The sequence below is a fragment of the Leuciscus leuciscus genome (assembly GCF_965113295.1).
Source record: "Leuciscus leuciscus genome assembly, chromosome: 22".
Taxonomy (NCBI): Eukaryota; Metazoa; Chordata; class Actinopteri; order Cypriniformes; family Leuciscidae; genus Leuciscus; species Leuciscus leuciscus.
Window position 1 is genome coordinate 29358059 of NC_138746.1, and position 27464 is coordinate 29385522.

Consider the following 27464-nt stretch of genomic DNA (forward strand, 5'->3'; position numbering starts at 1 on the left):
ACTAGTACTTAATGGAATAGATACTAGTGTCTAAAAAATAAGTACTAGTAGCATGAAAATAGATACTAGTCGGTTCAAAGTATTAAATGTTAAAACGGCTTGCCGACGCAGAATCTTTTGACAAACATGACATTATGTATTCTAAATAAAATGTATAGATTGTCCTGAATGTCAGCTTGCTTATTTGGCTCAAGATAAGGACTTGTTAAGCCCACATGTCATGCAACATGAAACTATGCCTCGAACCACAGGTCTAGACTTGTCCTTCCAACGACACTTGTCCTTCCAAACAACACTTCGTTGGAAACACCGCCTCGTTGAACTATACTGATAACGACGGAACTTGCGACCATAGTTGGCTGATGCTTTTGAGAAACGCAAACTTGGAGCAACATGTGGGTGAGTAAACGATGACAGAATTGAATTTTTAATTTAAATTTTAGGTGAACCGTCCTTTTAATCAGAGAAACACATTCTGGTCTGTGAGGTCCTTCAGCCAAACACTAAACATTTTGCTGATGTGATTTATTTTTTACATGTGAAATCTGAAGCTTTAGAATTTTTTTTCTTTTTTTGACAAAACCCAGGAACAGGTTTATGTCAGTGCATCAGCACTGGTTCTACTAGCTAAACTAAACTACACAGTGTATGCTGATCATCAGGTGTAGAGACAGTGACTAATGATACCTAGCCTACTAAACAGCAAATGTATTAAGAAATAAATAATAACTTTTTTGTTGGCTTGCATAGGCCTAAAAAAAAAAAAAAGGTTAAAGAAAGGAAATACATAAAAATGTGATCAAACTGGTGTCAATTTTATTGTGTGATCTAGGCATGGACCATGAATGTGGTCTCAAATGTGGACCAATGTGTCATTTCTTGAAATGTATATGGTTAGACTAGACTGTGTGCAACTGACCAGTCGTTCTGAATTAAACATATTCATAACATAGTCGTGGAAGGGATATTTTCAAGTCGTGTGTCCATTTGCAAATATCTGATTCCCAATGATTCCCTTAATGTGTCGTGAGCTTTTTAAAGTGAAAGAATAAAAAAAGAAACACACCATATACCTATTTTCTCCATCCTGACGACTTGTGTAAAAAAACAAACGGTACTAAATTGGAAGCAATTAAATTGAGTAATTGTTCGATTTTAAAATGTATACAGCGGTTTCGAACTCAGTTCCTGGAGGGTCAGTGCATAACGTTAGTTTAGCCAAAGTCGTAGCCAAGTTTTAGTTTTTTTGGTTTAGCTCCCTCCCTCCAAGCCTAATTAAACACCTGATCCAGCTAATCAAGGTCTTCAGGAGGATTACTAGAAACTTTCAAGCGGGTGAGTTGGTTGGGACTAAACCCTTGAGTTTGAGACCACTGCGCGAGCACGTCTTGTCTTGTCCAAAACACACGGTCGGACCCGTCAAAAAAAGCGATAGAGAGAATGATCAAATCTGCGCATGCACGTTCCACCTACATTTTTGCAGTGCCCGCCTTCTGTATCAGGATTGGCTATCGATCTTCCAAATCTGTCTACGGTTGGGTAGTTTTAGAAGTCACTCATTATAGCACGCCCAATCATATCAGTCAGAAGTGCGATGAAGGGCGGAGCTCACGGAATACGGGTGGGGAAAAGTAACGTCTGATTTGTGTCAACGCTGAACTTCGAGGAAGTGTTGGATAATTTCAACTGAACAATATTTCACCTGACGAGCAACGATGGACAAGTTGCGTCGTGTATTAAGTGGTCGAGAGGAGAATGAAGAAGTGGGACTTACAGCTCAGGTATTAGGAGAGTAACATTAACAGTTAACGTTAAACGTGTGTTTATTTGTAGTCTGTAATCGAGAGGCCCCACAGAGTTTGTCTAGTAAGTTACTGTAACTTGACAGCGTTGGTATTTTTACCTTTTCTTACGAAAGTAAGTACTATGATGCAGACGTGAATGATTATCATATCCATACAACATGATACTCTAGTGTCCTTCAAAGAATACGATATGGTAGTATTGCATTACCATCATTACAGAGTTAAAAAAACAACAACAACAACTTGATATCACCATGCTATTGTTATAACAAATCATATCAATACCAGAGTAAATGTTTTGTAAGGGGTATTTGTCTAACGTTACATACAGTGATGACATTGTAATGTTGCTCTTTTTTGAACATTACTGCTGCAACTATTTGTTTGCAAATGTTTATGTGATAATGATATAACACTGCTGGTTTTACATGCTTCCTGAGGGAAAGGATCATGTGAGGTAAGGTCATGACCTCCGGATGTTGTTTTATTCTTGCAACTGCAAGCCAATCTGAAATATCTGACACTGGGTTATAAACAGTTGCTAACCCTCTTTATAGTTGTTTTGTCCTTTTAAATGCAACTAGGTATGTTTTACATACAGTAGTGTCTTAAAAAGAGTTCATATAATGAGTAATCACATTTTCATTGATGAAACCATGATGAAACTTCATACTATGAAAACATTTGTAGTTATTCAGTTATGTAAATCCTGTTAATCAGTTTGATACATGGCATGCATGTGTCCATTTATATGGAAAAGCAAGAACAATAGCATGTTTTATTCGTGTCTTGTTCTTCCTGTGGGTCAGTGGTATTTTAATGAATCAGACGCAGTCAGCATGCTAAAAGCATGATCTTTTGGTCTTTGTTGGAGGGGCATTATGAACCATGTGACATCCTGTGATTCTTCTCTGTAGATCCTGGACGGCACAACACTCAGTTTCAGCACACGGGTGAAGTGGTTCGTCATTTGTTTCGCATCAGGGATCTTGTGCTCAATACTTGTGAGTAAATTTTTCTCATTATTTCCCCATTAAGGTCTTTATCTCTCCAGTAATTTGTTCTTTCATCTGTCATGCTTTCATATTGGCATAGTTGATTTCCAAGACCCATGGTCATTTGTTGTTACTTTAGTCTTTAAAGGTGACATATTATGCCCCTTTTCACAAGATGTAATATAAATCTATGGTGTCCCCAGAATGTGTCTGTGAAATTTCACCTCAAAATACCCCCCAGATCATTTATTATAGCTTGTCAAAGTTGCATCCTTTTTGGGTGTAAAACAAAAACACGCAGTTTTTGTGTGTCCCTTTAAATGCAAATGAGCTGTCCTGTCCCGTCCCGTTCAGAAGTGGGACAATACTTTACACGAGTTTCGGATACAATAACAAAACATGCAAATAATCTCACTCATCCAAAATCTCAGAAATAACCCGTAGTGGAGTGCAGCCTTATGGAGAGACTCAAGAGGTTGCAACTTTTAGACGCACCTGGATGTTTCTGAATAGTTGGTGGATACATACATGGATGTTGTAGTTGTGGAGTTACATTGATTAATCTCATAGACTTGCATGTACCGTCATGTTTAAGTTGTACACAATTTGACACAGTTCACTGAGGTCTTTATAAGACAGCTGTGACATTTTTTTGTTTTATAATAAGATCCCCTTCCTACATCAGAAGGGGAGCGAAATCTGATTGGCTTATTTTTTGACACGCTTGCAGAGAAAGGCTTACCAAAACAAAGTTACTGGGTTGTCACTTTTCACATTTTCAGGGTTGGTAGATGCACAGGGGACCCTATTATAGCACTTAAACATGGAAAAAGTCAGATTTTCATGATATGTCCCTTTTGAAGAATAGTTCACCCTAATGAAATTCATTTTCTCACCCTCATGGCTTTTCAACCCCAATTTATTTTCTTCTTTTCCAAACAACAAAATTGGATGGTTATTATTTGTACTGCCAAGCTCCAAAAAGAAAAAAACAAACACACACCATTAAAAGTAGTCTATAAAGACATGTCCACTATATTTCTATTATATGGTTTTCTGAAGCCTGACTAAAAGCTAATCTTCCCATCAAATCTCATTCATGCTTGAGTTTAAGGCGAGTTTTATGGCAAGTTTGTAAATACCTGATCATTAATAATATTTGAGAAGTTTGAATAATTTGAATAACTACTTAGATTTTGGTTTCTCACACACACGCTAAAAAGGTAACTGACAGCAAAACACCATTGGTTCTTGAATTTCATGCAATGCAACACATGTAAAAACATGATCACAAATGGGTGAACTGGGCGCCCTAATGACACCACCCTGTTCCTACTTTCAGTTTGTATGTGGTCTGGCCACAGTAGAGTGATAACACTTTTACTGATAACACCTACAGCAGCGACCATAAACTACAAGTAGACTGCTGTACAATATACCAAGCTGTATGAATCATAAATCCACTAAAAATCCTTGACACCTGACTACATGGACAACAAGTTACTTCTAATAAAAGCTCAAGAATCATTTAGCATGCCACTTTGTGTGATATTTTGTTATCTGATGCAACAACATTCATACAGTTTTAATGGTAATTAAGTGTCCTAACACTTTTTGGGCCCACTCTGTATTTTTATGTAGTGCTCTATGCCAAAGCATTGTAACACCACTAGGTGGCACAACTGGTTAATGTGTTCATATACAAACTCTGAATTTGAGAGTTTGTACATCAGAGTGATTTTATTTTATAACAGACAAGACATTTTGTTTGATTGAAATGTTTGGAAATGGACTGACAAGCCACATTACATCTTCTGAAACAGGGAACTGCACTCCTTTTCTTGCCTAAAGCTGGCCTTAACCTGTTTGCTGTATTCTACACCCTGGGAAATGTTGCAGCGATTTCAAGGTAAGTGTAATTATGGCTGCGTATAGGACATGCATACGGTGACACTGTCTCTTAGATGTTGATTTGGTGTCATTATATTCTGGGTGTGATTTACTGCATATTAAGTTCTACAAATGGAGCAGGTAATAGACACAAAGTCCTGTTACCCTTTTTTCCGCATGCATAAAGTACACTCATGTAAAGCGATATCTGCCGTATAGCAAGTCTTAACTGCCTGATTTTTTTATTTCACTGCAAACTGTTACTTATCGCAAAGCTCTTTATATAAAATTGGATAGTATTGCATACATGCAGTATACTTTTGTAGGGCAATACATACTATATAGCACATCTATAAAATGCTTGATTGCTTTATTGTTGCAAAATCTAAACTGTATTATTGCCCAGCTCTAATATGCTGAATGCGATGAAGGCATGAAGAAATTAAAGTCAGCATGAAACAGAAGTTGCAGTAGTCTCTCAACCCTATGCATTTAGCAGATACTTTTATCCAAAGTGACTTAGACTGCATTCAAATTATACATTTTTACCAATTCATAATCAAACCCATGACTTTGCTGTTAGTAGTGAGATACTCTAATCCTGATTTTTAACTGTGTTTAGACAGGCCTCAATTTTTGTAAAATAAATAAATAAAAATCAATAAATTGCCAACCTCATAAAATGATGGCAATACTTCACATTTCTATTTGTTAACATGAACCAACAATGAAAAATACTTCTAAAACATTTATTAATCTTAGTTCATGCTAATCTCAACATTTATACATTATTAAAATCAAATGTTGTATCTGTTCATTTATTATTTAATGAGCCCAATCTGACATGAACTTACAGTGAACAGTTAATTTCATATTTCAAACTCAATGCATTTACTAACATTAACTAATGGAACCTTGTTGTAAAGTGTTACCAAAATTATTTTGAAAGTAACAGCTCATTTGTTATTTCCTGAAGTTTCGGCACCGACTTTCACAGCCTTTTTTGGCTCTATGTTCTATCCTGTTTGTGAAAAGTGAATTATGCATGATCTGTTAGCGATTGCTTGCGTTGCTTAGATCAGATATAGAAGCTGCCCCGTTTTTTTTGTTTTGTTTTTTCTTCATATTCTGTTAGCAGAAGACCAAGTCATCAACTGCCACTGACCCAAAGTAGCGACAGTTGTCCTAAAATGAACCTGGACTTCAGGAATCAGTCCATGTCTCTGTTACATATCAGTGGGAGGCATGATTGCATAAAGAGGCTGAGAGGATTAGGCTATGTTCACACTTAGCGTCTTTTTTCAAACTGCCAGCGTCTGTTCTACATTATAACCCTATGGAGTAAACCGTTTTTTCAAAAAAGTCCTGAGCGCTTTTTTAGACGCCACCGCCGGCGTCTTTTTCTGCAGCTCAGAGCGTCTTTTTAAGTTGAAAAAAGTTCAACTTTTCTGAAAAGAACGCCCTACGTCAAGCGCCTTTTTGACAGCTGACCAATGACAAGCGAGTAGCGAGACCTGTCGTTTCCATAACAACAAGAACAACTGTCTGTCGTGCACCCACAAACGTCTTTGTGAACCGACATTCTCCTCCCCGGTAACTTCAAAAGCCAACGCAAGAGCCAACTTTCTCTTTCTCGACATTTTTTGCATCACACAGCACTAGGCTACTGTTGCAGCTCTTGTTATAGCAGCCCGGTCTCACCCCAAAACGTCATATACTGACGCGTCTTGACCATGCGTCAACATACGACGAAAAGGGTACCCCTTTAACGTCAATATGAGACGCAGACAGAAGCGCACCAGCAGCGCCTCCTAGCGGTACCCTAACGCACACCTAAACCTACCCATAACCCGAATCGTCACATATGGACGTTATGGGGGTACCCTTTTCGTCGTATGTTGACGCATGGTCAAGACGCGTCAGTATATGCGCCAGCCACAAAAGACGCGCTCGGCTGCTATTTGTAACCGAACGCTGCCAGCGTTTTTTTTTTGCTAAAAAAACGCCGTTGTCAACTTTTTCTTGTCAAAAAAGACGCTAAGTGTGAACATGTTCACACTTAGCGTCTTTTTTGACAAGAAAAAGTTGACAACGGCGTTTTTTTAGCAAAAAAAAAACGCTGGCAGCGTTCGGTTACAAATAAAATAGCAGCCGAGCGCGTCTTTTGTTGCTATAACAAGAGCTGCAACAGTAGCCTAGTGCTGTGTGATGCAAAAAAAATGTCGAGAAAGAGAAAGTTGGCTCTTGCGTTGGCTTTTGAAGTTACCGGGGAGGAGAATGTCGGTTCACAAAGACGTTTGTGGGTGCACGACAGACAGTTGTTCTTGTTGTTATGGAAACGACAGGTCTCGCTACTCGCTTGTCATTGGTCAGCTGTCAAAAAGGCGCTTGACGTAGGGCGTTCTTTTCAGAAAAGTTGAACTTTTTTCAACTTAAAAAGACGCTCTGAGCTGCAGAAAAAGACGCCGGCGGTGGCGTCTAAAAAAGCGCTCAGGACTTTTTTGAAAAAACGGTTTACTCCATAGGGTTATAATGTAGAACAGACGCTGGCAGTTTGAAAAAAGACGCTAAGTGTGAACATAGCCTTAGTCCTGTAAAAGAGTGCATTTGGTATGGTTTCAACACTTTTTTTTTTTAAGTTGTCAGACACTTGTAACTTCCCTTCAAATTTTTTCTTTGGCTCCCATTGACATGCATTGTCTTTTCAGTAGGGCTTAGAAGTTTGTTCTCCTCCTCTTACAATGTTGTTAAGTTGCCATGTGGCAAGATGTTCTCTTCCCAAAGACTGAAACAGGTCTGTCTGGTTCTCTGAAGTCACCAGCAGGCTGAACAGTGTCTGGAATTAGTGCAATATTTTAAGTGGAAAGGTTGAATTTTCTCTGCATGTTCAGAAGAACATTGTTTTGGTTATGATTCGGCTCTGCTTGACTGCGGATGAATATGGCTCTTTATCCAAAAAAAAAAAACATTAGAGAGATTATCCTACTGCTCATAAAACATTCATTACTAGGCTAAAGAGAAATAACCAGTTTAGAAGGAAAGGATCTCAAGCTGACTAGCTGAAGACTTTACTGTAGCTTTACCCATTAATAGACATGGTACTTCCTTTAAAATAAATTCCAACACAGCTCTACAACAACCCATAATAAAACGACACTTTGCAATAGATAATGCTTTGCAATCAAATCTGTTAGAGAGCCACATATGGCAATTTACTACTTACTCGCCTGTTTAGTAATAAACGCCATCTCCGCGTCGCTTTTACAACATTTCAGATCCCTCAGTTCTTGCCATCTCTGAAAGCCAAGCCAATGTTTATTCCCGTTTTATTACAAGCTCTGTCGCAGTCTCTTTTTGCCAGCAGACTCTCCTCTCCTGCGTTTTTTTAAAACGGGTGATTTCCCGGAGGTTTGGGATTTAGTGTGCTCCACGTCAACCTTTCTCGCTTGTTGTGACGACCAACCTATGCCTCTCCTCAGGGCTCTGAACCGGTTCAAGGAATGAAAACAAAAACCGGAAACAGACGAAATTTTAACAGGAACAAAAACGAAATCAAGTTTAAACATTCTGAACAGAAACGCTTATTTGAAATTACCATTAACCGGTTAATAATGTTATTTTATTGTTCTCTTTAAGATTTTAATTTGGCAGTCAACCAATCATGAATTCAAACACTATGGCCTATGTAAATGTGACGTTGGCGCATCCAATGTGAGTGAAATGCCCTCAGTTAGCTGTCAAATCATCCTATGTAAGTTGCAAGGCATTGTGCTGGCATTAGCTGTTGGATCGCAGGAGTTTATCCGAGGATATGTTACCATGGCAGGTTATATCCAGCGTGGTGTGTTTTGAAACCAGCGAAAATTGCAGGTTATTAAAGAAACGCTCCTATTTAGGAAATAAATTAAAAAAATTAAAAAAAAATTATGATTGAGTCAAAGTTAGTAGTGTGGCTATGTATGGTCAGACACTTACGTGTGTTATATTGTTAATTGTCTTTTGTCAGTAGAATGGTCGCATCTGAGGCTGTAAGTGCATCACATTAAGTTTTATCAACTTACATGTTACAAATGTTATTGTAGATATGTGGCCGCTCAGTTTTTACTTTGTCAAAAAACTTGTGTTAAAAAAGACAAAGTGTTACGCACATGCTGTATGTGGCTATGACTAGATGGCAAATACCAGACTAAGACACGCTACTCAGCTCCTCAAATACATACAAAAATTGCCTTTACACACATTGTGTTTGAATAAATAAAACACTGTACTTATTCAAAGAGCTAGTTTTTTATTTACCCTTGCACTGCAAACAGCTAGAGACAGTCTCCAAAATGTGTGCAGGACTTCATTCCCTGAGGCAGGTGGAGCCTGAATGAGGTTTTTGCCAGTATTTTTTTCAAATCAAACTATAATGTTACAGAAGGAACACATGAATAGAAACGTTAAAATACTGATTCTGCTCAGAGTAAACTTTTTTTTTTTTTTTTGCTTGTTTTTATACCCTGTCACTCCCACACCATACACGTGTCAAAGTAGCCGGAGCAATTTTTCTCTATTTACATATATGATAAGTCACGCACTGGCGAGTGACAAGTACGCAATTTCCCATGAAAACCATTCTGCGTGGTCTAAAATATAAGTGCTAATATTAGGCTTACCATAGTGTATCAGAGTAAAGCAGAAACGCGTGTTGGAAGAAAGATTGATGTATTGACTCATTTAAATTGTTAATTTTGAAGAAAAAAAGTTTAAGCGTACATTTAATTTCTTTCTTTTTTTTCCCCTCTCTCTTTTTTTGTTTTTGTTTTGTTTTTGAGTTTAGGGTGAAATACTGGAATGTTCTGGGTGTAAGATGTGAATAATGTAGCTAAAATTCCAGAAAAGCATGACATTGGTGTATCACAGAACTCTTGCGGTCAGCTATTTCCAATCATGATGAAGGAAGAAGGAAGAGACCCAGTTAGTAACCAGGGCATTGAGATGTAAAAATGACCCAGAAGAATTCCCCTGGCATTCTCCCATACTGCACCTCTGCATATCCGAAGATTGCTTTTTACTTTGAAGGTCTTAACTCTGTAAGAAATCATTAAACTGAGCCATTCGGCCACTTAAGTTAAAATCCAGTCTAGTTTGATTAGTAACCAGACTCTGTCTTTATTCAGAGATTTGTCCTGACAGAGCTACAGAGGTTAAGTCTTTAGTGTGACAGGTCATGCTGTCTGGGTTACCTGCTTTAAATACACACAACATTGGTTCTGGTCATGGTAGTGGTTTGGAAACCTACAGGGATGACATTAACTGGTAGCATCAGGAAACCTCATTTAAAGGCTGTGACCCAGACTGAGAAGATGATTCAGATCATGATATTTATTTACAGCTCTGCATTTACATCCAAAAGACCTGTTGATCTGAATTAAAGTTTGTTGTTATTACTTTTGAAATATTACCTGGGCATGTTTTGACAAGTTTAGATGATCATTTGAATCTTATCATATGAGTCTTTTCATTGTTTGCTTTTAGCTTGAAGTAACTCATACTGTAGATTAAAGGAGAAGCAAGTGAGCAAGTCCTGTTTCTTTCTTCAGAACGTTAGAAAATGTCAGATTATGGCTGCCCTAGATGCCCGTTCTCATAGGAGAGAGGATGACATCATGGCTGGCTCATGCATTAGTGTTTCTGTGATCTAATGAGTGTCCTGGTTAAGGTTGCTTGAGTAATGCAGGGTAGATGGGTTCAGCCCCCTGAGACCTGAGCACAGTCCATCTACTCTCAGTGAGTCTGCACCCCCCTTCTGCGTCATTGCAATGCTAACTGATTTGGCTGATGTCTTGCACCATAAATTAATAAAAGGGCTGTATGGATCTAGGAATTATGCTAATTTGTGCAGTTGGTGTCTTCCTGTCACTCAAATGAATATCAATAAGATTTTGCTTTTCTAAGGTCAGGAGATTAAATTTTTTGTAATGGCTAAAAACCAAGGGCTGGGTAATTTTGCTTGTGGTATTAAAATTAAGCAACATGAATATCACAATGATTCTAATGTGTCTTAAATTTGCCTGTTACATTTTCTAGACATTAGATTATGCATCCTTTACATGTTTTAATCGCGTCTAAAATGTCTTCGAGTTGTAAAGTAAAATTTTTGTCAAAATGTGTTTTTATGCTACATTTGCTTTTATTAAAGGGTAACTCTCGCCAAAATGCAACCTAGGGTCTTTTTGTTAATCTACCCGAGGCAAACTTCGCAAACAATGAGTTGTTCAAAATCTTTTTTTTAGTAAACTCTGTATACACAAACAATGTTCTCAATGCTCGAGTTCATGTGTAGAGCCCCTGGTGATACTTCAAGCAAAGTTTCATGTTGTGTCGAGCCTTCTCAGTGTTTTAAAAATAGCGATTTTGATGCTATCATAGTAGTGTCCCAAGCACTCCCATTCAAAAGGCAATTTGACCGAAAACGAAAATACGGTCAAACTTAAAAGTGGCGTTTCCATCCTAATTATGCTTTTAAACAAAAGCTTGTCTCGGTTAGATTAACAAAAAGACCCTAGGTTGAATTTTGGCGAGAGTTACCCTTTAACACTATTGGGTATGTGTAGGGTTTAGTGTAGGTGGGACTTTATTTTCAAACGTGATAGAGCATTAACCTTTTAGCGCCACTCACCAGACATTTCAATTCATAACTGCTGCCGTTATACGACCAACGTATTAAAACATTTTATCGGATTCATTTTCATCTGTTTCGGATAAAACTGTTTTGTTTTTTTTGCGCAGTTAAAAGTTAACTTTGAAAGTATTGCACGCGAAACGTGCATGACGCAACATATTATCATTTTGCAGAAATGCCGCCACAGACATGTTTTTCCAGTGAGCCTGGGTTGGACTTTTCCCACTAAACTTTTTACTACTGTTGAAATCTGTATCTAAAAAGCTCAGTGTGATACACAATAGCATAGACAGACAGAACAGTCATTATTGTGTAGTAAGCAGTCGGTATCTAGAAAAGTAGAACAAAAATGAAATTAAACATTGGCTATAGAAATTGTTTGATCAAAGTAATGTTAAAATTACACATTTATGTCGTTTTGGAGGAAATGTATAAATATCAAGAAACTCAACAAATTATTTTGCTTTTGTAAGTTATTAATGCACTTTTAGTGTTACTGTGAGTGATGGATACATGTGCCCTCTTGTGAATTAAACTCATTCTGTGTCACTGTTTTTCCACAGCACCTGTTTTCTGATGGGTCCACTTAAACAGCTGAAGCGTATGTTTGAGCCCACCAGGCTTATAGCCACCATTATGATGCTGGTAAGAAAGAGCCTCTGGCACACACCACACTGCGTCAGCACTGGAGAGATAATGAGAAAATACATTTTGGAAAGGCAAATTTAACCTTCTAGCTGAACAGTTGACTCATCCTTATTAGATATTCTCCTCATGTTCTTTTTACCTTGTCATTGTATTAGATAACAAAGTGTCAAACCAAGTGAAATGGGTTTAAGAAAAAATCGCACAAGCACACTTTTCAAATGAAACATAAAAAAAAAAAAAGGTGATTTAAATATTTTTATATAATGAGTGTTAAACTGTATGATTGATTGCGTCAGGCATATACATAAGACAAGAGATATGAAACAAGCATACATAGGAAACGGCTTGCTTGGGACATTACAGATATGCACATGCAGGTTAGCAGTGCTAAAGGAATGCTTCAGCCTTTGACAGTCACAAATCTGGATGGTCTTAAGGGGACTACAAGGCATTAAGAGATTCAAAGGACTGCTGTAGAAAATCACTTTCCGTTATAATCTGATTTGGTCTGAATCTGTTCACACTCAGTCACTCACTCAAGCACAGCACAATATAAAGCTGTTGTAACCAGACTATCAAATGATTGTTACATATTTCTGTGCTGAAGTATGATGGCACTGTGTGGAGTCTTAGACCTTCTTAAAATGTTTTTTTTGTTATTATTGTAATTCTCATTATAGATTTAAAATATGAAGTGCTTCACTAGCTATTTAATTACTCTGAATTACCGCCAACTATGAAGAGAATAATATATATTTGACTCATTTCACAAATATAATATTATCTGGGTTATTCCTATATTGTTTACCTCTTCAGCTGTTAAAAGGCACCTATTATGCCCCTTTTCACAAGATGTAAAATAAGTATCTGATGTCCCCAGAGTGTGTATGTGAAGTTTTAGCTCAAAATACCCCACAGATAATTTTTTACAGCATGTTTAAATTGTCACTTTTTGGGGGCTCAGAAAAACGCACCGTTTTAGTGTGTATCCCTTTAAATGCAAATGAGCTAGCCTCACAAGCTCACGCTCAGAGCCAGGACAATCTCATCTCACAGAATGATAATATCAAAACAGAAACTCTCAGTAGCGGTGTTCATTTCGACCCGGAGTTGGACAGTAATGCCTACATGCCCAGATAATATATGCTGTATGGAGATAGAACAGATATAGTCTAGTTTAATTACAGTTATAACTTATTTTTCATCTTGTTTTTATCCACTATTAGCCTGTTGTTGAGGACCACGTCCTAATGATGGCCAAAAATATACTACTGATGAGTTTAATGAAGTTTATTGTACATCACACAAAAGATGAAGCATTAGTTTTATTCCAGATAATCACTGTAAGAGCTGAATAAACACAGTATAAGAAGTGCGCATTGAAGTCTTATCCATAAACTCTCTCTCTCTCTCTCTCTCTCTCTCTCTCTCTCTCTCTCTCTCTCTCTCTCTCTCTCTCTCTCTTTCATTATCATCAACATACACAGAGAAGTACATAAAACCGTAAACAAATATACAGTTCACCTTTTCAGTGGGTGCTTAATAAACTGGTAAACTTTATATCTGTAAAACGACTCAATGAGCTGTCATGAAGTGCGCGCTCTCACTTTAATTTCTGCCGTGATCAGTAACATTAGGCCTGTCGCACCGGAGACTGTAAGCTGGATCACTAACTGTTGATACATTTGTACACACACATTTATGTTCAAACGCCATGTAAAAGTGAATTTTGCATAATAGGTGCCCTTTAATAGGTCATTGTTTCCACATGTAATGCAAGTGTATGTATATATATATATATATTAAAATTATTTTTGCTATGCCTCATGGGTATTTTATCACAGTCTCTTACCTTGTGTTTGCTCTTCCCCCAGTTATTCCTTGTGTTGACATTATGCGCAGTGTTTTGGGTAAGCTTCATTCAAAAGAGGTTTATTGCTGATCATTAGTGTGCTATTCACTTGAGAAAATGGTCATTACTCAAATTTTTTTCTCCCTACAGTGGCACAAAAAGGGTCTGGCGATCATTTTCTGCGTTTTGCAATTCTTGGCCATGACATGGTAGGTGAATCCTTTAAAAAACGTTTGTTTCAAATAATAAAATGATTATTGTTTGAAACAAATATCATAAACTCTTTTTATTTCTCTCTCTCTTTTTTTTTTTTTTGTCAGAGACTTCAGATTTGTGTTTTCTTCAAAAACTTTTTTTTTGTGTGCTATCAGTGAAACTGAAAGTTTTCCGAGACCAAATTGGAATGTTGTCTTGATAAAACCTTAAAGTCCAATTCACACTGCACCAATGTGGACAATCATCAGATTACAGGACATCACTTCTCAAATATTCCATGACTCAACATGTTAAATCGGCAAAAACAAGCGGCGACCAATGCCAACAGGGACAACACTGATCCAACAAAACTTGACAAAGTCTGCTGCTACTGGTCTGCATCTGTCGGTACAGTGTGAATTGGCCTTTAAAAGTAACAAAATAAAATAAACATTGAGTTTTTAATGTGATAAAGCATTAAAGAGTTAGTTCACCCAAAAATTCTCTAAAATTCTTTCATCATTTACTCTTCCTGCATGTATGAGTTCATTTCTTTTTTGAACTAAAAAGAAGATATTTTGAACAATGTTAATTACCAGACAGTTGACGGTCAATAGCTACCATCAACTGTTTGATTACCAACATTCTTCAAAGTCTCTTATTTTGTGTTCAACAGAAGAATGAAACTCATACAGGTTTGGAACAACAAGAGGGTGAGTAAATGATGACAGAATTTTCATTGTTGGGTGAACTAGGCCTATCCCTTTATGTATGAAATGATGGATGGATGGATTTTCATTGTTAAAAGTAGTAATTTCCTCAATAATTAGAGATCCCACCCCAAAACAAGTTGTTGAAGACATAAACATGTCAGATGGATCTTACAAACAGAAAACCATTTTTAAAGCATACACTCTTTCAGAAGTAAGCCTATGAAATAATACATTTTAATATAGTGGTTTTAATTATAATTGATTCTGCACATTAAAGGTAGGAGAGACAAAAAAACACATTTCAGTCTGATTGGAATCTGAATGTCATATAGTACTTCCCTCATGAACATCCACAAGCCCAGCCTGCTAACCTTTCATCTCAAGATAAAGTTTCTCATGATATTTGTGTGACTGTATGGTTGTGTTACATGTACATGTGTGTCATGAATGTGCCTGGAATCTGGAAAACTACTAGGCAAAAGTGCTAAATCCCTATAGCTAAAAACCTGAGCTGAGCACTTTTGGTAGTGCTGTGCCCTGGGCACCTCAAATACATCTCAACTAGTGTAGGCTGATTACCTGTTCATTAAACCATGTGTGCCGTTTGTCATCAATGTCTGGCAGCAGATTTAGAGGCAGGGGGTTGAGTACTTGGCAAGGTGAGAAAATGGGCCAAAAATAGACCCATCAGGGTGAGTGATGTGACAAATGAGACGAGTGATTATATAGGTAGATTGTTGGTGTGATTACAAAATGTGTTTACTTTAGTCTTTATGAACACCATTTTCCAAGAAACAAACTAAAGAATGCAAGCATTTTATAATTATTTGTGGTGTATGCTAAGGCACCAGTTTTCTGTTGGGCAACGCGGCATATACGTGTGACCAAATTGAACCTGTTGTGAAATCTGCGTGTGTAAATCTTTTACCCTCATACGCAAAATTCCTGATCGCGTGCAGCACAAGCTAATTAATATTCATGAGCCATGTCAATGTAGTGACATCACAACCCACTCATCTTTGACTCTTTGACACCTTTAAGTTTAAAGGCTATTCGCTGCCAAGAATATAAGGTAGAGATGGGCAGATGGGCAGTATTCCCATGCCACTAAAGCAGCTAAGTGGAACTGGGAAGCAGAAATAATCTGATCCTCTAAGCGTGTCTTGACCTTGAGCAGTGTACAGGTGCGGAAGCAGGTGGACGGGGCTCAATGCTTCACGACTCTGCTGCAAACTCCACGCGACAAGAAAAGAATGGGATTTTCATTTGCTACATTAAACCCAAACGTCTAACTTTATATGCATCACACACATGGTTTCTCTCAGTTAGATCTAGACAAGTTCTTCAAAACAAACTAAATGTTGATTTGACAAAGCTTTGCATGAAAGTTTAAGAAAAGTTTAAAAAGGCCTAGGACATTGAAGCATATATATATATATATAACAGGGCTCCCATGGGTCCTTGAAATCCTGGAAAGTTTGTGAATCGAAAAAAAAAATGTCAAGGTCTTGGAAAGTTTTGGAAAATAAACACACATAGATACAGGTCCTTGACAGTGCTTGAATTTATTTTGTGCAAGAAGTTTTCTGGGAAACAATTCCATATTATTCCCTCCGGTCCGCTAATGTGTTATTTCGCCAACACTTCGTGGCGTATGAATACTAGCTTGCTTGATTTACGTTAGTTACGCGCATTTACGCGTTACGGTAAGTGTTTCTCGCGTGAGGTACTTTGTGTTGTACGTCGCCATGACGTTCACGCGCGCACAAAACTACTACGATGGAACCTCAACGTTTGTTGTTGAACACCACATATGTGTCCCCACATTAAGTCCTTGAAGTTGAGTGTATTGGACCTGGAAAGTCCTTGAAAGGTTCTTGAATTTGAAGTTAACCAAGGTGTGGGAACCATGATATAAGCATTTACACAGCAATAGGCTACTGGTTTGATAGAGGGAACACTGTTTGTGTGTTTGTGTGTGTGTGTGTGTTTGTCCAGTTTTGCACGCGTCAATAGGGCAGGTTTTATTAGCCATGTAATTACCGTCAGTTTCACTGTGAGGACATTCTCTTCTTTCACACTGACACAGCCTTCCTCTGACAGTGATCACTCTGGCAACCTCTTGAACCACATGTATGAGGTCAGAGGATACTGAGAAATAGGAAAGAAAGATTCCTTCATGCTAGACATGTCTGAGAAGCTGTCAGCACATTAGCATTTCATTTGAAGTCAGTTATGTGTTACAAATCCCTAATCATTGTTTTAATAATCGGTTGAAACATTAGGCTAAGCATACAGCAGACTGTATACGGTGTCCTTTGTATTTTAATATTATACAGTCTAAACTGCATTCACGCGTGTGCACGTGTTTTTTAAAAGAAATGAATAATACATGCTTTTCTTTTAAACTCTCTTCATCAAAGAATCCTGAAAAATGTATCACATTTTCATTTAAACATTTAAATAAGCAGCACAAATGTTCTTAACATTGATTATAATAATAATAAGAAAGTTTTTCTTGAGCTTGAAATCAGCATATTAGAATGATTTCTGATGGATCATGTGACACTGAAGTCTGGAGTAATGATGCTGAGAATTCAGCTTTCCCTTTACAAGAATAAATTACATTTCAAAATATATTCAATGTAGCAAATTAGCTCAATGAAATTTGAATAATTAATTATAATTTGTTATAATTCATGATACATATTTGGATCAGTTAATAAAATTAACTTGATGTAGCAGAATTAATATTCAATCAGTTAACCTGTTCATTAGGTACAGTACAACACAGAGAATGTAGCTGATCACATCATTCAAGGGACTTTGTTTTGCAGGTAGTGACCGCAGAATCAAAACTCGTTAATAAAAAATAAAAATAAATGATTTAACCCTTATGTTGTGTTTGGGTTATTTTTACCTGGGGAGGATTTCCTTTTTCCCGAAAATGCTTGTTAACGTAATTATATTGGACTAAATCTTACTGACTTTACTCACCCAGGGTATACCTACGTAACCAAGGCTTAACCACTTTTTTTTGTTGAGAATTTTGGTATTTTTTACCAAAAAAAAAATGTGTGTGAGGGGTATTTTTTTAGTTTTAGTTTGTTTTAAAATGCTTTTTTATCAAAATGGCACAAAGTCACACTTGAGTTATTTGTCAAAAATGACCAGCCTACAAAAAAAATGCTTATAAATCTCTCATTATGCTATATTATCACCAATTATTGTATTCAGCCTTTTTGTCTTGTTTTTTTATTTTTTTTATTAGGACAGGTTTCGTATTTAATTTTTAAACTGATTGTGGGCCTCATTGGTCCTCATTGGCTGAGCTTATATTGGTCAAAAATGACCATTCATTAAAAATGAATGGGGGAGATCAAAAATAAGAGAAACATTTAGTGTTCAGGAGCATCTTGGCTCTTAGTTTTGTTGTTGGGTTATTGGTCTGTTGAATTATTTATTAAATATAAAAAATGTATTGTGTTTCTGATTGGTCCAGCTGCTAAATCAAATAGAAAATGGGTATTTTTAATTGTAAAAATATTTCACAATAATAATGTTTTTACTGTATTTTTGGTCAAATAAATGCAGCATTTGTGAGTGTAAGTGTCTTCTTTCAAAAACACTTTAATGAGCTCAATGTAAGCCATCTACTGTTACATCATTTCATTACTTTAAAAGCAAGCTGTAACTGACGTACTTATGGATTTACTCTTATTTTCAGATCGTTTTGTTTATGAATCTATTCTAAGCCTTTAATGGGACATTAGGTATTAACACTGCATTTTTGTGTGTGTGTGTGTGTGTGTGTATGTTTTTTTAGGTACAGTATCTCCTACATTCCATTTGCACGGTAAGTAAATACCTCCTCACATCTTAATGTTTCATATTTACTTCCAATTTCACCTACATTTGATCTAAAATCTTTAATAAAATTGACTGATTGTTTTATTATTTTATAGAATATATATGTTCTACACTGAAATCTGATTAGACTGTAGCATACTGTAGCAAACATGGCTCATCCACTGGTAAAAAAGTTGCACAGAAGCATCTAGTTAAACCTAGTATAACCTAGGCTTTACTTGTGATGTGCAATACTGAAGTTAACCGTAAATCAGCTAATCAACTAGATTAGCTCAAATGCCAGTTTAAATCCCAGTTAACTTCAGTGGAAGTCAGAAGTTTGTCTTCAAATGGCAGCATGTCAGACTGTGACACCCTCTCTCTCTCAGTTCATGTTTGTTGGGTGGGATTGGGTTGTGTATACATGGGGAGCTGAATTCCCTGAATGAAAACATGTTGTTATTTACTTTCGGCTGTTGGCCTTCACCATATGGCTCTAATCCCCTACTGGAGCGTATTGCTCTCCCAGTACCATGCAAATGGCTGCTTGTTTTTCATCTTGAGCCTGATAAAGTTCTTTATCTAATGCCTTAAAGTCGTTTTGCTTCTGTTTCTTTGTTTGAAGCTTTTTTTTGTGTGGCAACTTACTGAGACTGATTAAAGAATCTACAGGCTTGTGAAAGTGTGCTATGTCTTGGAAGAATGTTTGAGCTGCTCTTTTCCATACATTGAAGCAAATAGGGTTTCAAACTTCAAAAAGGGCAGAAAAAAGCAACATAAATGGACCGTTAAAGTAGTCCAGCTTCAGTGGAGAGGAAATGTATCAGTGCATAATGAATTTTGGTCTGTTCATCAAAAAGCTAGCATATTGTTTTCAAAGGCTTGAAATATAACGCGCACTGTAAGCTTTTGTTCAATGGAAAAGAGCAGCATGAGCATTCTACAGGATTTCTCTTTGTGTTACACTGAACGACATGAGAGACTCTTTATTTTGGAATCAAACTCTGTTTACAGATATAATTATATAAATCATTTTAGGCAAAAAAGGCATCCAGAAGATTTAAGTGAAAACCCTAAAAAGGGGGAGGTGCAAAATAAATGAACACAGCAAAATGCAATCTAGCTTATGATAACACTCTAAAACTAACTATCATAAACAAGAAGGCAACGTAAACAACTTACGACACACACAATACATTCTAGGGCGTGCGGTCGCCTAATTCGCTGGAATCTTGAGCATTATTGGATCTCCAAATACAAAAGAATCGTTAAAACGCTTTGCATCCCTTGCTGAACCCGACAACCCCCCTTCTCTCCAGCCAGAGGTGTTTCTGATGTATTCTGACAGCCAGGACACCCCCCCCCCCCACACACACACACACACAACCTGACACCCTCCCTGCTTCAAGAACCTCTTGAAAGAGGAAAACAATTCCTCTGCATTCCACCTGCTGCTTTCGTTTCATTTTAAGACCAAACCCTTGACTCATCTTTCCATGTATCTGTAGCTGGTTCATCTTTAGAAGGCCCTCTCACCATTGTTTCATTGTTTATTGTTTTCAGAGAAACAGCCGCACCCTTCATCAAGCTCAGTAATGCTGTTTTTGAGTGGCTTAAAACTGTGTGTTAGGGCTCTTTTCATTGTTTTTACTGGATTAGCATGAGCAGGCTCCACGTCATGAGCTGTTTATCCCACTGATCTCTGTTTTGAACATTGGGCTGTGCACATGTTTTTTCATGAGCTTGATGCATTTCCACAATCCAATATTTTAATGCACTTTTTGAGGCATTAAGATTCCTAGAGACCATGTCATTAGGTTTTTTTTTTTTTTTTTTTTTTTTGTCTCTCGAATACGAGTGTTAAGATGGTTTATTAGTGATTTAAACGTAGTTTTCCCTCATGTTTTTTCAAACATGTATGACTTTCGTCTTTTTTCCATACAATGAAAGTCAATGAAGTTTGGATCCCAACATTCTTCAAAAAAATTAATATACAGTACAAATTAGGTAGGTTTGATTCATTTCCTTGAATCAGACTGTCTATTTCAATCAATTCAAAACTATAATTATATGATTTACCGTACATCCCTCAAATGCTCTGCGTGGCATTTTTTATATATTTAATGTTTTTTATGTATTTTTAATGCAGTAATTATGCCTTGTAATGCACCTTATAATGCATTGTATGGTCTCATGAATAATTGTATCCACAGTTATAATACATTATAATACTTATCTATTCATTGAACACACCTTTAGAAAGTATAATGAATTAAAACGCATGACAAACAACCAATTTCAGAATCTGCAAATATTATAATGCATTTTAACTTTGGTTACAATTATTGTATTATATTATATTACATGTATTATAATTTGCATTATAAATACCTAAAGAATCCTGGCAGATAGATGCCTCTTGAAACGTTGTTTCCCCCCATTTAAAAAAATAAATATATTATCAAATACTATCAAAAAACCTGACAAATAATGAGATCCAGCCCTAAGATACCCCTCCTCCTCTGTTATCTCCTTATGTGTCAAGTAAAAACATAAATTGTTTGTATTTTTGGAAATAATATGCTAATAATAATCCCTTAATGTCTCTGCTTTTGTTTTCGCCCTTAATGTTAGCCCCCCCACAAGTTATGGCTTATTCAGCTTTTTTTTTGACGGAAATCCACCCGCTGTGCTGGAAAGCTGGGGCATACGTTGCGCCGATATTTCATCAGAAAACAGGGGGAGTTAATCATCATTTATTTATGTGCTGTATGTGCAGTGCTTTTAAGGCTACACACTAAACACTCTCCTGATCGCCGCGTGGGTGCGTGTAATGCCAACGTTCGTCAGTCTCCTTATTTCAGTCTCTCTCTGATTCTATACTCTTCCTTTTAACCTTGACTGCTTTCACACCTCCTCCACTTCCTGTGAATTTTGAGCATGACAAAGTCTGCATAGCAACACATTTGGTGAGGGTGACAGAGGCGGAGGCTGAGGCAAGGAAGGCACTGTGACCTTGTTCTGCTGTTGCCTTGGAGACCGTGATGGTTACCTCATCTTTTAGCTCCATATCAGGGCTGGGCGATATATATACAAATATTTTTCATCCAAATTTTTTCAGTATCTCAATATTTACTATTTAATTGCTCTTTTTCCTAATCAGAGAGAACCAGCATTTTCAACCAAATTGCCAGTATTGTAATTACTCTAAAAAATAAAATACAGCAAAAAAATTAAATCTTAACCGACTGTGAAATCTGGTTACATCACACACATAAGGAGAATCTTCACAGATTTTCTTCTTTCACTGTACAAGATTTGATAATCGTGGCTCATCACACACTACAAGATTTTCTTAAGATTATCATGCCAGATTTAGCACCTCAAGGGGGAAGCGGATGTAAACAAAATGGATACTGTGTCGCGGCAACTAGTGTTAATTCTGTTAACGGAATCATGACGAAAAATATTCACTGACAACCTTTTCTTCCATGACTGACGAGACGACACCAACGTCATTAAACGATAATTGTGACTATATCAACATGCAATATCATTGACGATAAAAGACGAGACTAAAATGTAGACTAAAACTTCTCTTTGTTTTTGTATTACAGACTCTTTAACAAGCTGCCACGAGCTTTCATGCTTGTGGTTGCCAGATTTCAAGAATATAAATCCCCAATCAGAGCTTTTCTGTTAAAAGGACACATTTTCTATCTGAAGTTTTAATTAATATTTGCAATCTGGCAAATCTCTCTCTACACTGCTGAAGAAGCGCGGTGCGCGGATGATCTGAAAACATAATAAAAAAAAAAACAGACAAACATTTAAGCTGGAGTTCAGCGATCTCTACGATCAAACCGTCTGTAATAATTCCAAACATGAATCTCGACTATATGAATAAATTCACCTACGCAGCTCTTAATCTTTTTGTTGTTGTTGTTGTTGTTGTTTTAATAAAAAAAAAATTAATGTAATTTGGAATTATGAGAAATTTCACCGTTTAAATTTTTGAGAGAAATGTCTTGTTTTCATAATGTAGAGAATGGGTTAATTTATGACAAATAGCCTATAAAAAAAAAAAAACAGGAAACTAGATTAGGTGAAATAAACCATGCATATGAGTTCTATGAGAAATGAGACTATATGAGACACTCTAGATTTCTACTTCTATGAAAGTGCAAAAATTCTGATGAAATGCAAATATAAATTTCTCAAATGACAACAATTGTTGTGATTTATAATTTTAAGCAAAATAATCGTTAGCCTATTATAAATTTAACCATTATGCAGCATGAAAAAAATATGACTATGTTTTCATTGACTAAAACTAGACTAAAATGCCTAGGCTTTTAGTCGACTAAAACGTGACAATGAAAACAGGGCAAGGTTGACTAAATATAATAAAAACTAAAAAAGTACATTTGGCACAGGACTAAGACGCAAAAATAGCTGACAAAATGAACACTAGCGACAACTTGCTGTAGACATTATGAGGAGACATTATAAAGGCAGTCGTGTTGTTTCCACATTTCCACCAGCCGTTCCTCCTCCTCTGTCGTCCACCGGACCCGTACAACTGCTTGTTGTTTCGCAGTCTCCATTTCAAAAGTTCCACCATTTCCGTCTCCTTGTAGACTTGTCTCTCATTGTAATCATAGTCGTAATCATCCCAAATTTAAAATCCTATTGTCGGGGCGGCCCCGATGTGTCCACAAGCAGATCGAGAGGTTTAAGATTTGATCTGTAAACGCCTCACATTAACAGATAATCTGGGCCAAACGACGGAACCGATCAATGCCCTGGACACATTGTTTTCTGGCATTAATCGGCCTGAAACTCCTGTACTGAGCCCGGCTTAAGGCAACCACACTATGTAGATTTTCATGTGGAACGAAACAATTTCCAATCAGAAAACGAGCTGACGGAAAAATAACACGACTTCATCCAAACCGCTTTTTTCCCCGAAAATGTTCTCTAAATAGCAGTCCAAACACTGTTAGCGCCATTTATTCTTGCCTGTCGTCTGCCATGTTTGTTTATTCTAAAGTCACGTTTGACCGCGAGAGATTTCCATTTCCATTTACATTTCCATTTGACATTTTTACATTTATTCATTTAGCTGACGCTTTTATCCAAAGCGACTTACAATTGCTATATATGTCAGAGGTCGCACGCCTCTGGAGCAACTAGGGGTTAAGTGTCTTGCTCAGGGACACATTGGTGTCTCACAGTGGATTCGAACCCGGGTCTCTCACACCAAAGGCATGTGTCTTATCCATTGCGCCACCACCACCCCCAATTTACAAGATTTCCCAGGCAGGACTCTGGTTGTTTGTGACTGGAATCTGTTAGTGTGTGTTGTGCTGGTGTTGTGTTGTCTTGGTCACATTGTGGCACTCCACTCTTTAAGAACAAAACTGTTAAATCTATGTTTGTTTGTTTTTTATCATCGTGTTTGTGGTCTCTTACATTTTGAAAATCTGATAAGATTTTAAGGGCCAGATTTACTAACAGTTTACGCCAGCGCAAACCCTCTTTTGGCGTTAAAAAAACTACTGTCAGGATTTACTAAAGACACGCAGTGGAAAAATGTGCACTAAAAAGCCGTGGACAGGGTTATTTTTGCGGCTGACCTTATTGCATATGCATTTGTTGGAGTTTCCCTTTCAGACGCAACATTTATGAGAGGAGAGTAATTGAATCATGCAAGGTGATTTACTAAGGTTTGCGCTAGTCAATTTACTAGGATTTGCGCCATTAGAAAAAGCATGGCTTAAACCAGACGCCAATTTTCCACTGCTCCTGGTAGAATTGTGTTGGTCAATATTGGAAATGAAACGGCTGTGTCTGTGTTCTTTAATTTATGTGTCGTCACGTCAGTAGATCACGCACAGAACTTTCCACTCCCATCTGCGCTCACGCTAATTTTGCCCTGTTTAGTCAATCTGGTCCTTAAAATCTTTTAGTGTGGGCCAGTCTTTAGGAGGTTTGAAATTAATTGAATTTACCAACTTCTTGTAACAGAAGTTTTAATCTGAGACGTGAAATATCAGAGAATCATACTCTCTGAATGAAACATTTTAGCTTTTTTTGTTGTTGTTGTTGTTGTTGTTGTTGCTAGACAAAACTAGCCTAATAAAATGATCTTTAGGAAAATGAATACCCTGAAAAGTGTATTACAATCATCCTTATTTATAAACCGTACTCCATACCTGGAAAATGAGATTGATCCGCTTCTTTTCATGCAATGTATTCCCACCAAAACATAATAAAATATGCAAGAGCTCCACCCAGTCACAACAAAGGAAAAAAACAAGCCTTTTTTAGAACAAAGAATTAAATTGAATGTTGAGGTAATAAACCACATTAACAGCAAGCTATCGGTTTATTTAGGATTAAGTATGATTTTCATCATAGTATTTTCATTATCCATCTGTTTCTGTGGATTTTGCTGTGAGCCCCCACCCAGATATAATACTCTATTGAGCCGTCAGCCATAAACAAATGTCTTTTCATTATCACAGGGATGCTGTTCTGAAGTGTTTCACCTCCTGTTTGAGCTGAAGTGTCCAGAAGTCCTTCTGAAGACAGGTCCTGCGTTGCAACAATGAATATGAATTGTTTTTCTCTTTCATTTCAGAACCTGCCACATTATTCTCCAAGACCTTAAAAACATTCATGTTTTGTCTTAATAAGTTTTTAAAATATTTTGTAATATTAAGAGTGAATATGTAATATTTGCATTTATTACAAGCCTTGTTGTTTTTCTAAAGCTTTTGTTATTTTTTATTTTGTGTGTGGCGGATAATTACATGATATACTGCCAGTTAAAACGGAGTGAAGTGCTTTATTACGTGTGATGTTTATGAATGAAATCAACTACTGCTCAACTTTTGTACAGAAAAATACCTTTCTACCAAATTTATTAACAACAAAAAAAAAAGAGAGAAAAAACCTATTCGTATGATGCCACATGCACACCAAATAAATAAATACAATACTCATGCTTTGTTCGTTGGATGTTTTGGAATTGATTTGCCTGCACAGGGAGTTAATGTGTCATGTGTTATAATCTTCTGACTGATGTGTTCAGAATAATGATGGTTGTCTGAGCCCAGGGCAACAGAGACAGCTGTCTCCCCACACTGGATCTCAAGAGTCTACCTCGCTTTCTTTTTGTGTGCTTAATCTACAAAACAATAGCTTTTTGTTTAATAAACCCTTATGATTGTCTCTTGGATGCTCAGAAACAGGTTTGTTCCTTACCTCCAGGCGTCACATGTTCTTAACATGACCTAATAACCTAGAGTGGCTGGTCTGTTTTTAGACTGCACAAGCAAGGAGACTGATGCGGTTTCCATGACAACTGTGGGAGCGCTCTGTTTTCTTGAGCATCCCTCCTCCACAGCACTCTTCTACGCACAATGCTGATCGGTTCATCTCTGTGGTGAGATACCGGGTACAGATGTTGGTGGATCCTCCAGCTTATGGCTGAGAAGATGCTTTACACTCCAAAACACAGTCAGTCAGAACACTTTCATATTCAGTGAGAATATGTCGGCTGTTCATCTGATAGTGTACGGATGTCTGATGCATATATGAAATCAGCTCTCAGAACATTCTGCACAGCAGGTTGTAAACTCAACTGATGACATTAAGCATGAAATGGAATAAATTAAGATCGTTTTTCGTTCTATATCACAGATGCTCTTTAAATAAAGCTACAGTCAAACCAAAATGTATTCAGACACCTTGAACTTTTCTCACATTATCGCAGTTTATACGCTATAGTTTAGAAAATGGTAATAAAATAAGACAAGAACTGTTGATATTTCACTGTTTTGGCCATTCTTCTGTTAGACTCTCACAAATGAATTTGGTTGAATATCTGTCAGCTGTTAAATTTAACTCTACAATTAGATAATACCAATTTAGGTCAACCAATTACAAAGCAATGCTTAATTTTGTTCAGTCTGTGGTGTAAAAAGGTTGCATTAGCAATTAAAGAAAAAACACTAATAACATGGTCAGGTCAAAGTGTGTGATAATTTTTGGTAGCAAATTTTTATACATTTTACTGGTAGTCCACTGTATGAAGAATGTTTGGGTATAATATGTCACAGTTTACTTTATTTTGCTATCCTCACTTACATAAATGAACGATAGTGTCCTGCACCTTCTAGTAGAAAAATATCAAAAATTATGTCTGGTGTCTGAATAATTTTTGGTTTGACTGTATATGCTTTGAAGCATCAGTCGCATAACTAACAGTGTTTAATTACAGGCATAGAATCTTCCCCCGGTTTTCACTTTGGATCATTTTAAAGTTATCATTAGCATAAAATATTTATTTTTTTCTTCACTGTAATCTCTGTGATGTAATTCTGTCAGCAATCTGTGGACGTTGTTTGTGAAAATAAACATCTGTCTTTGTGCTTCTGAACAGTAAGTATAAGCCTATTGATTTTGTTCCTCATTTCACTGTGGCTGAAACACTTCTCAGTGGCTGGGTGACAGAACAGATGTCACTGTGAAATTACCAATTGCTGAAAGGAGGGCGACGGATCAATATCGATGGAGGCTGCTTGTCTTTAACCTCCTCTGTGCTACGCCAAGGTCACCAAGGAGAAAATATTGACGGTCAGTAAAAAAAAGTATATCGTTGGCTGGATCTGCATTGTGAAGCTCTGCTAGCTGCATTCCAATACATTACTGTTTCAAATCTGTTAATCTATAAAAAATAGAAACTATTTCGACACTTTTAAGACATATTCAAGATTCAATTCAATCGGCAGCATTTGTTGCTGACTACCACATTTTTTAATTTTTTTATAATTTTCTTTA

At 36.9% G+C, this 27464-nt stretch overlaps 1 protein-coding gene across 2 annotated transcripts; it reads left to right on the plus strand.

Moving 5' to 3' along the window:
- Positions 1 to 328: 328 nt before the first annotated feature.
- Positions 329 to 25624, plus strand: sft2d1 (SFT2 domain containing 1). 2 transcript variants are annotated; one of them, XM_082154562.1, is made up of 8 exons: positions 329 to 399; positions 2723 to 2809; positions 4624 to 4709; positions 11921 to 12002; positions 13880 to 13915; positions 14008 to 14066; positions 18592 to 18621; positions 25145 to 25624. In XM_082154562.1, the coding sequence occupies exons 1-8, from the start codon at positions 394 to 396 to the stop codon at positions 25182 to 25184; spliced, it is 426 nt and encodes a 141-aa protein (XP_082010688.1). In that variant the 5' UTR covers positions 329 to 393; the 3' UTR covers positions 25185 to 25624. The 2 variants fall into 2 exon arrangements, with proteins under 2 accessions (XP_082010688.1, XP_082010687.1); XM_082154561.1 differs by lacking the exon at positions 329 to 399 and adding an exon at positions 1622 to 1781.
- Positions 25625 to 27464: the final 1840 nt, after the last annotated feature.

What these genes read in the sequence shown, in the direction of transcription:
- sft2d1 (XM_082154561.1), top strand. Translation starts at nt 1,716, where the DNA reads ATGGACAAGTTGCGTCGTGTATTAAGTGGTCGAGAGGAGAATGAAGAA. An exon ending in AATGTTGCAGCGATTTCAAG is followed by an intron (nt 4,710 to 11,920) that starts GTAAGTGTAATT and finishes GTTTTTCCACAG; the next exon opens with CACCTGTTTTCTGATGGGTC. An exon ending in TAGCCACCATTATGATGCTG is followed by an intron (nt 12,003 to 13,879) that starts GTAAGAAAGAGC and finishes CTCTTCCCCCAG; the next exon opens with TTATTCCTTGTGTTGACATT.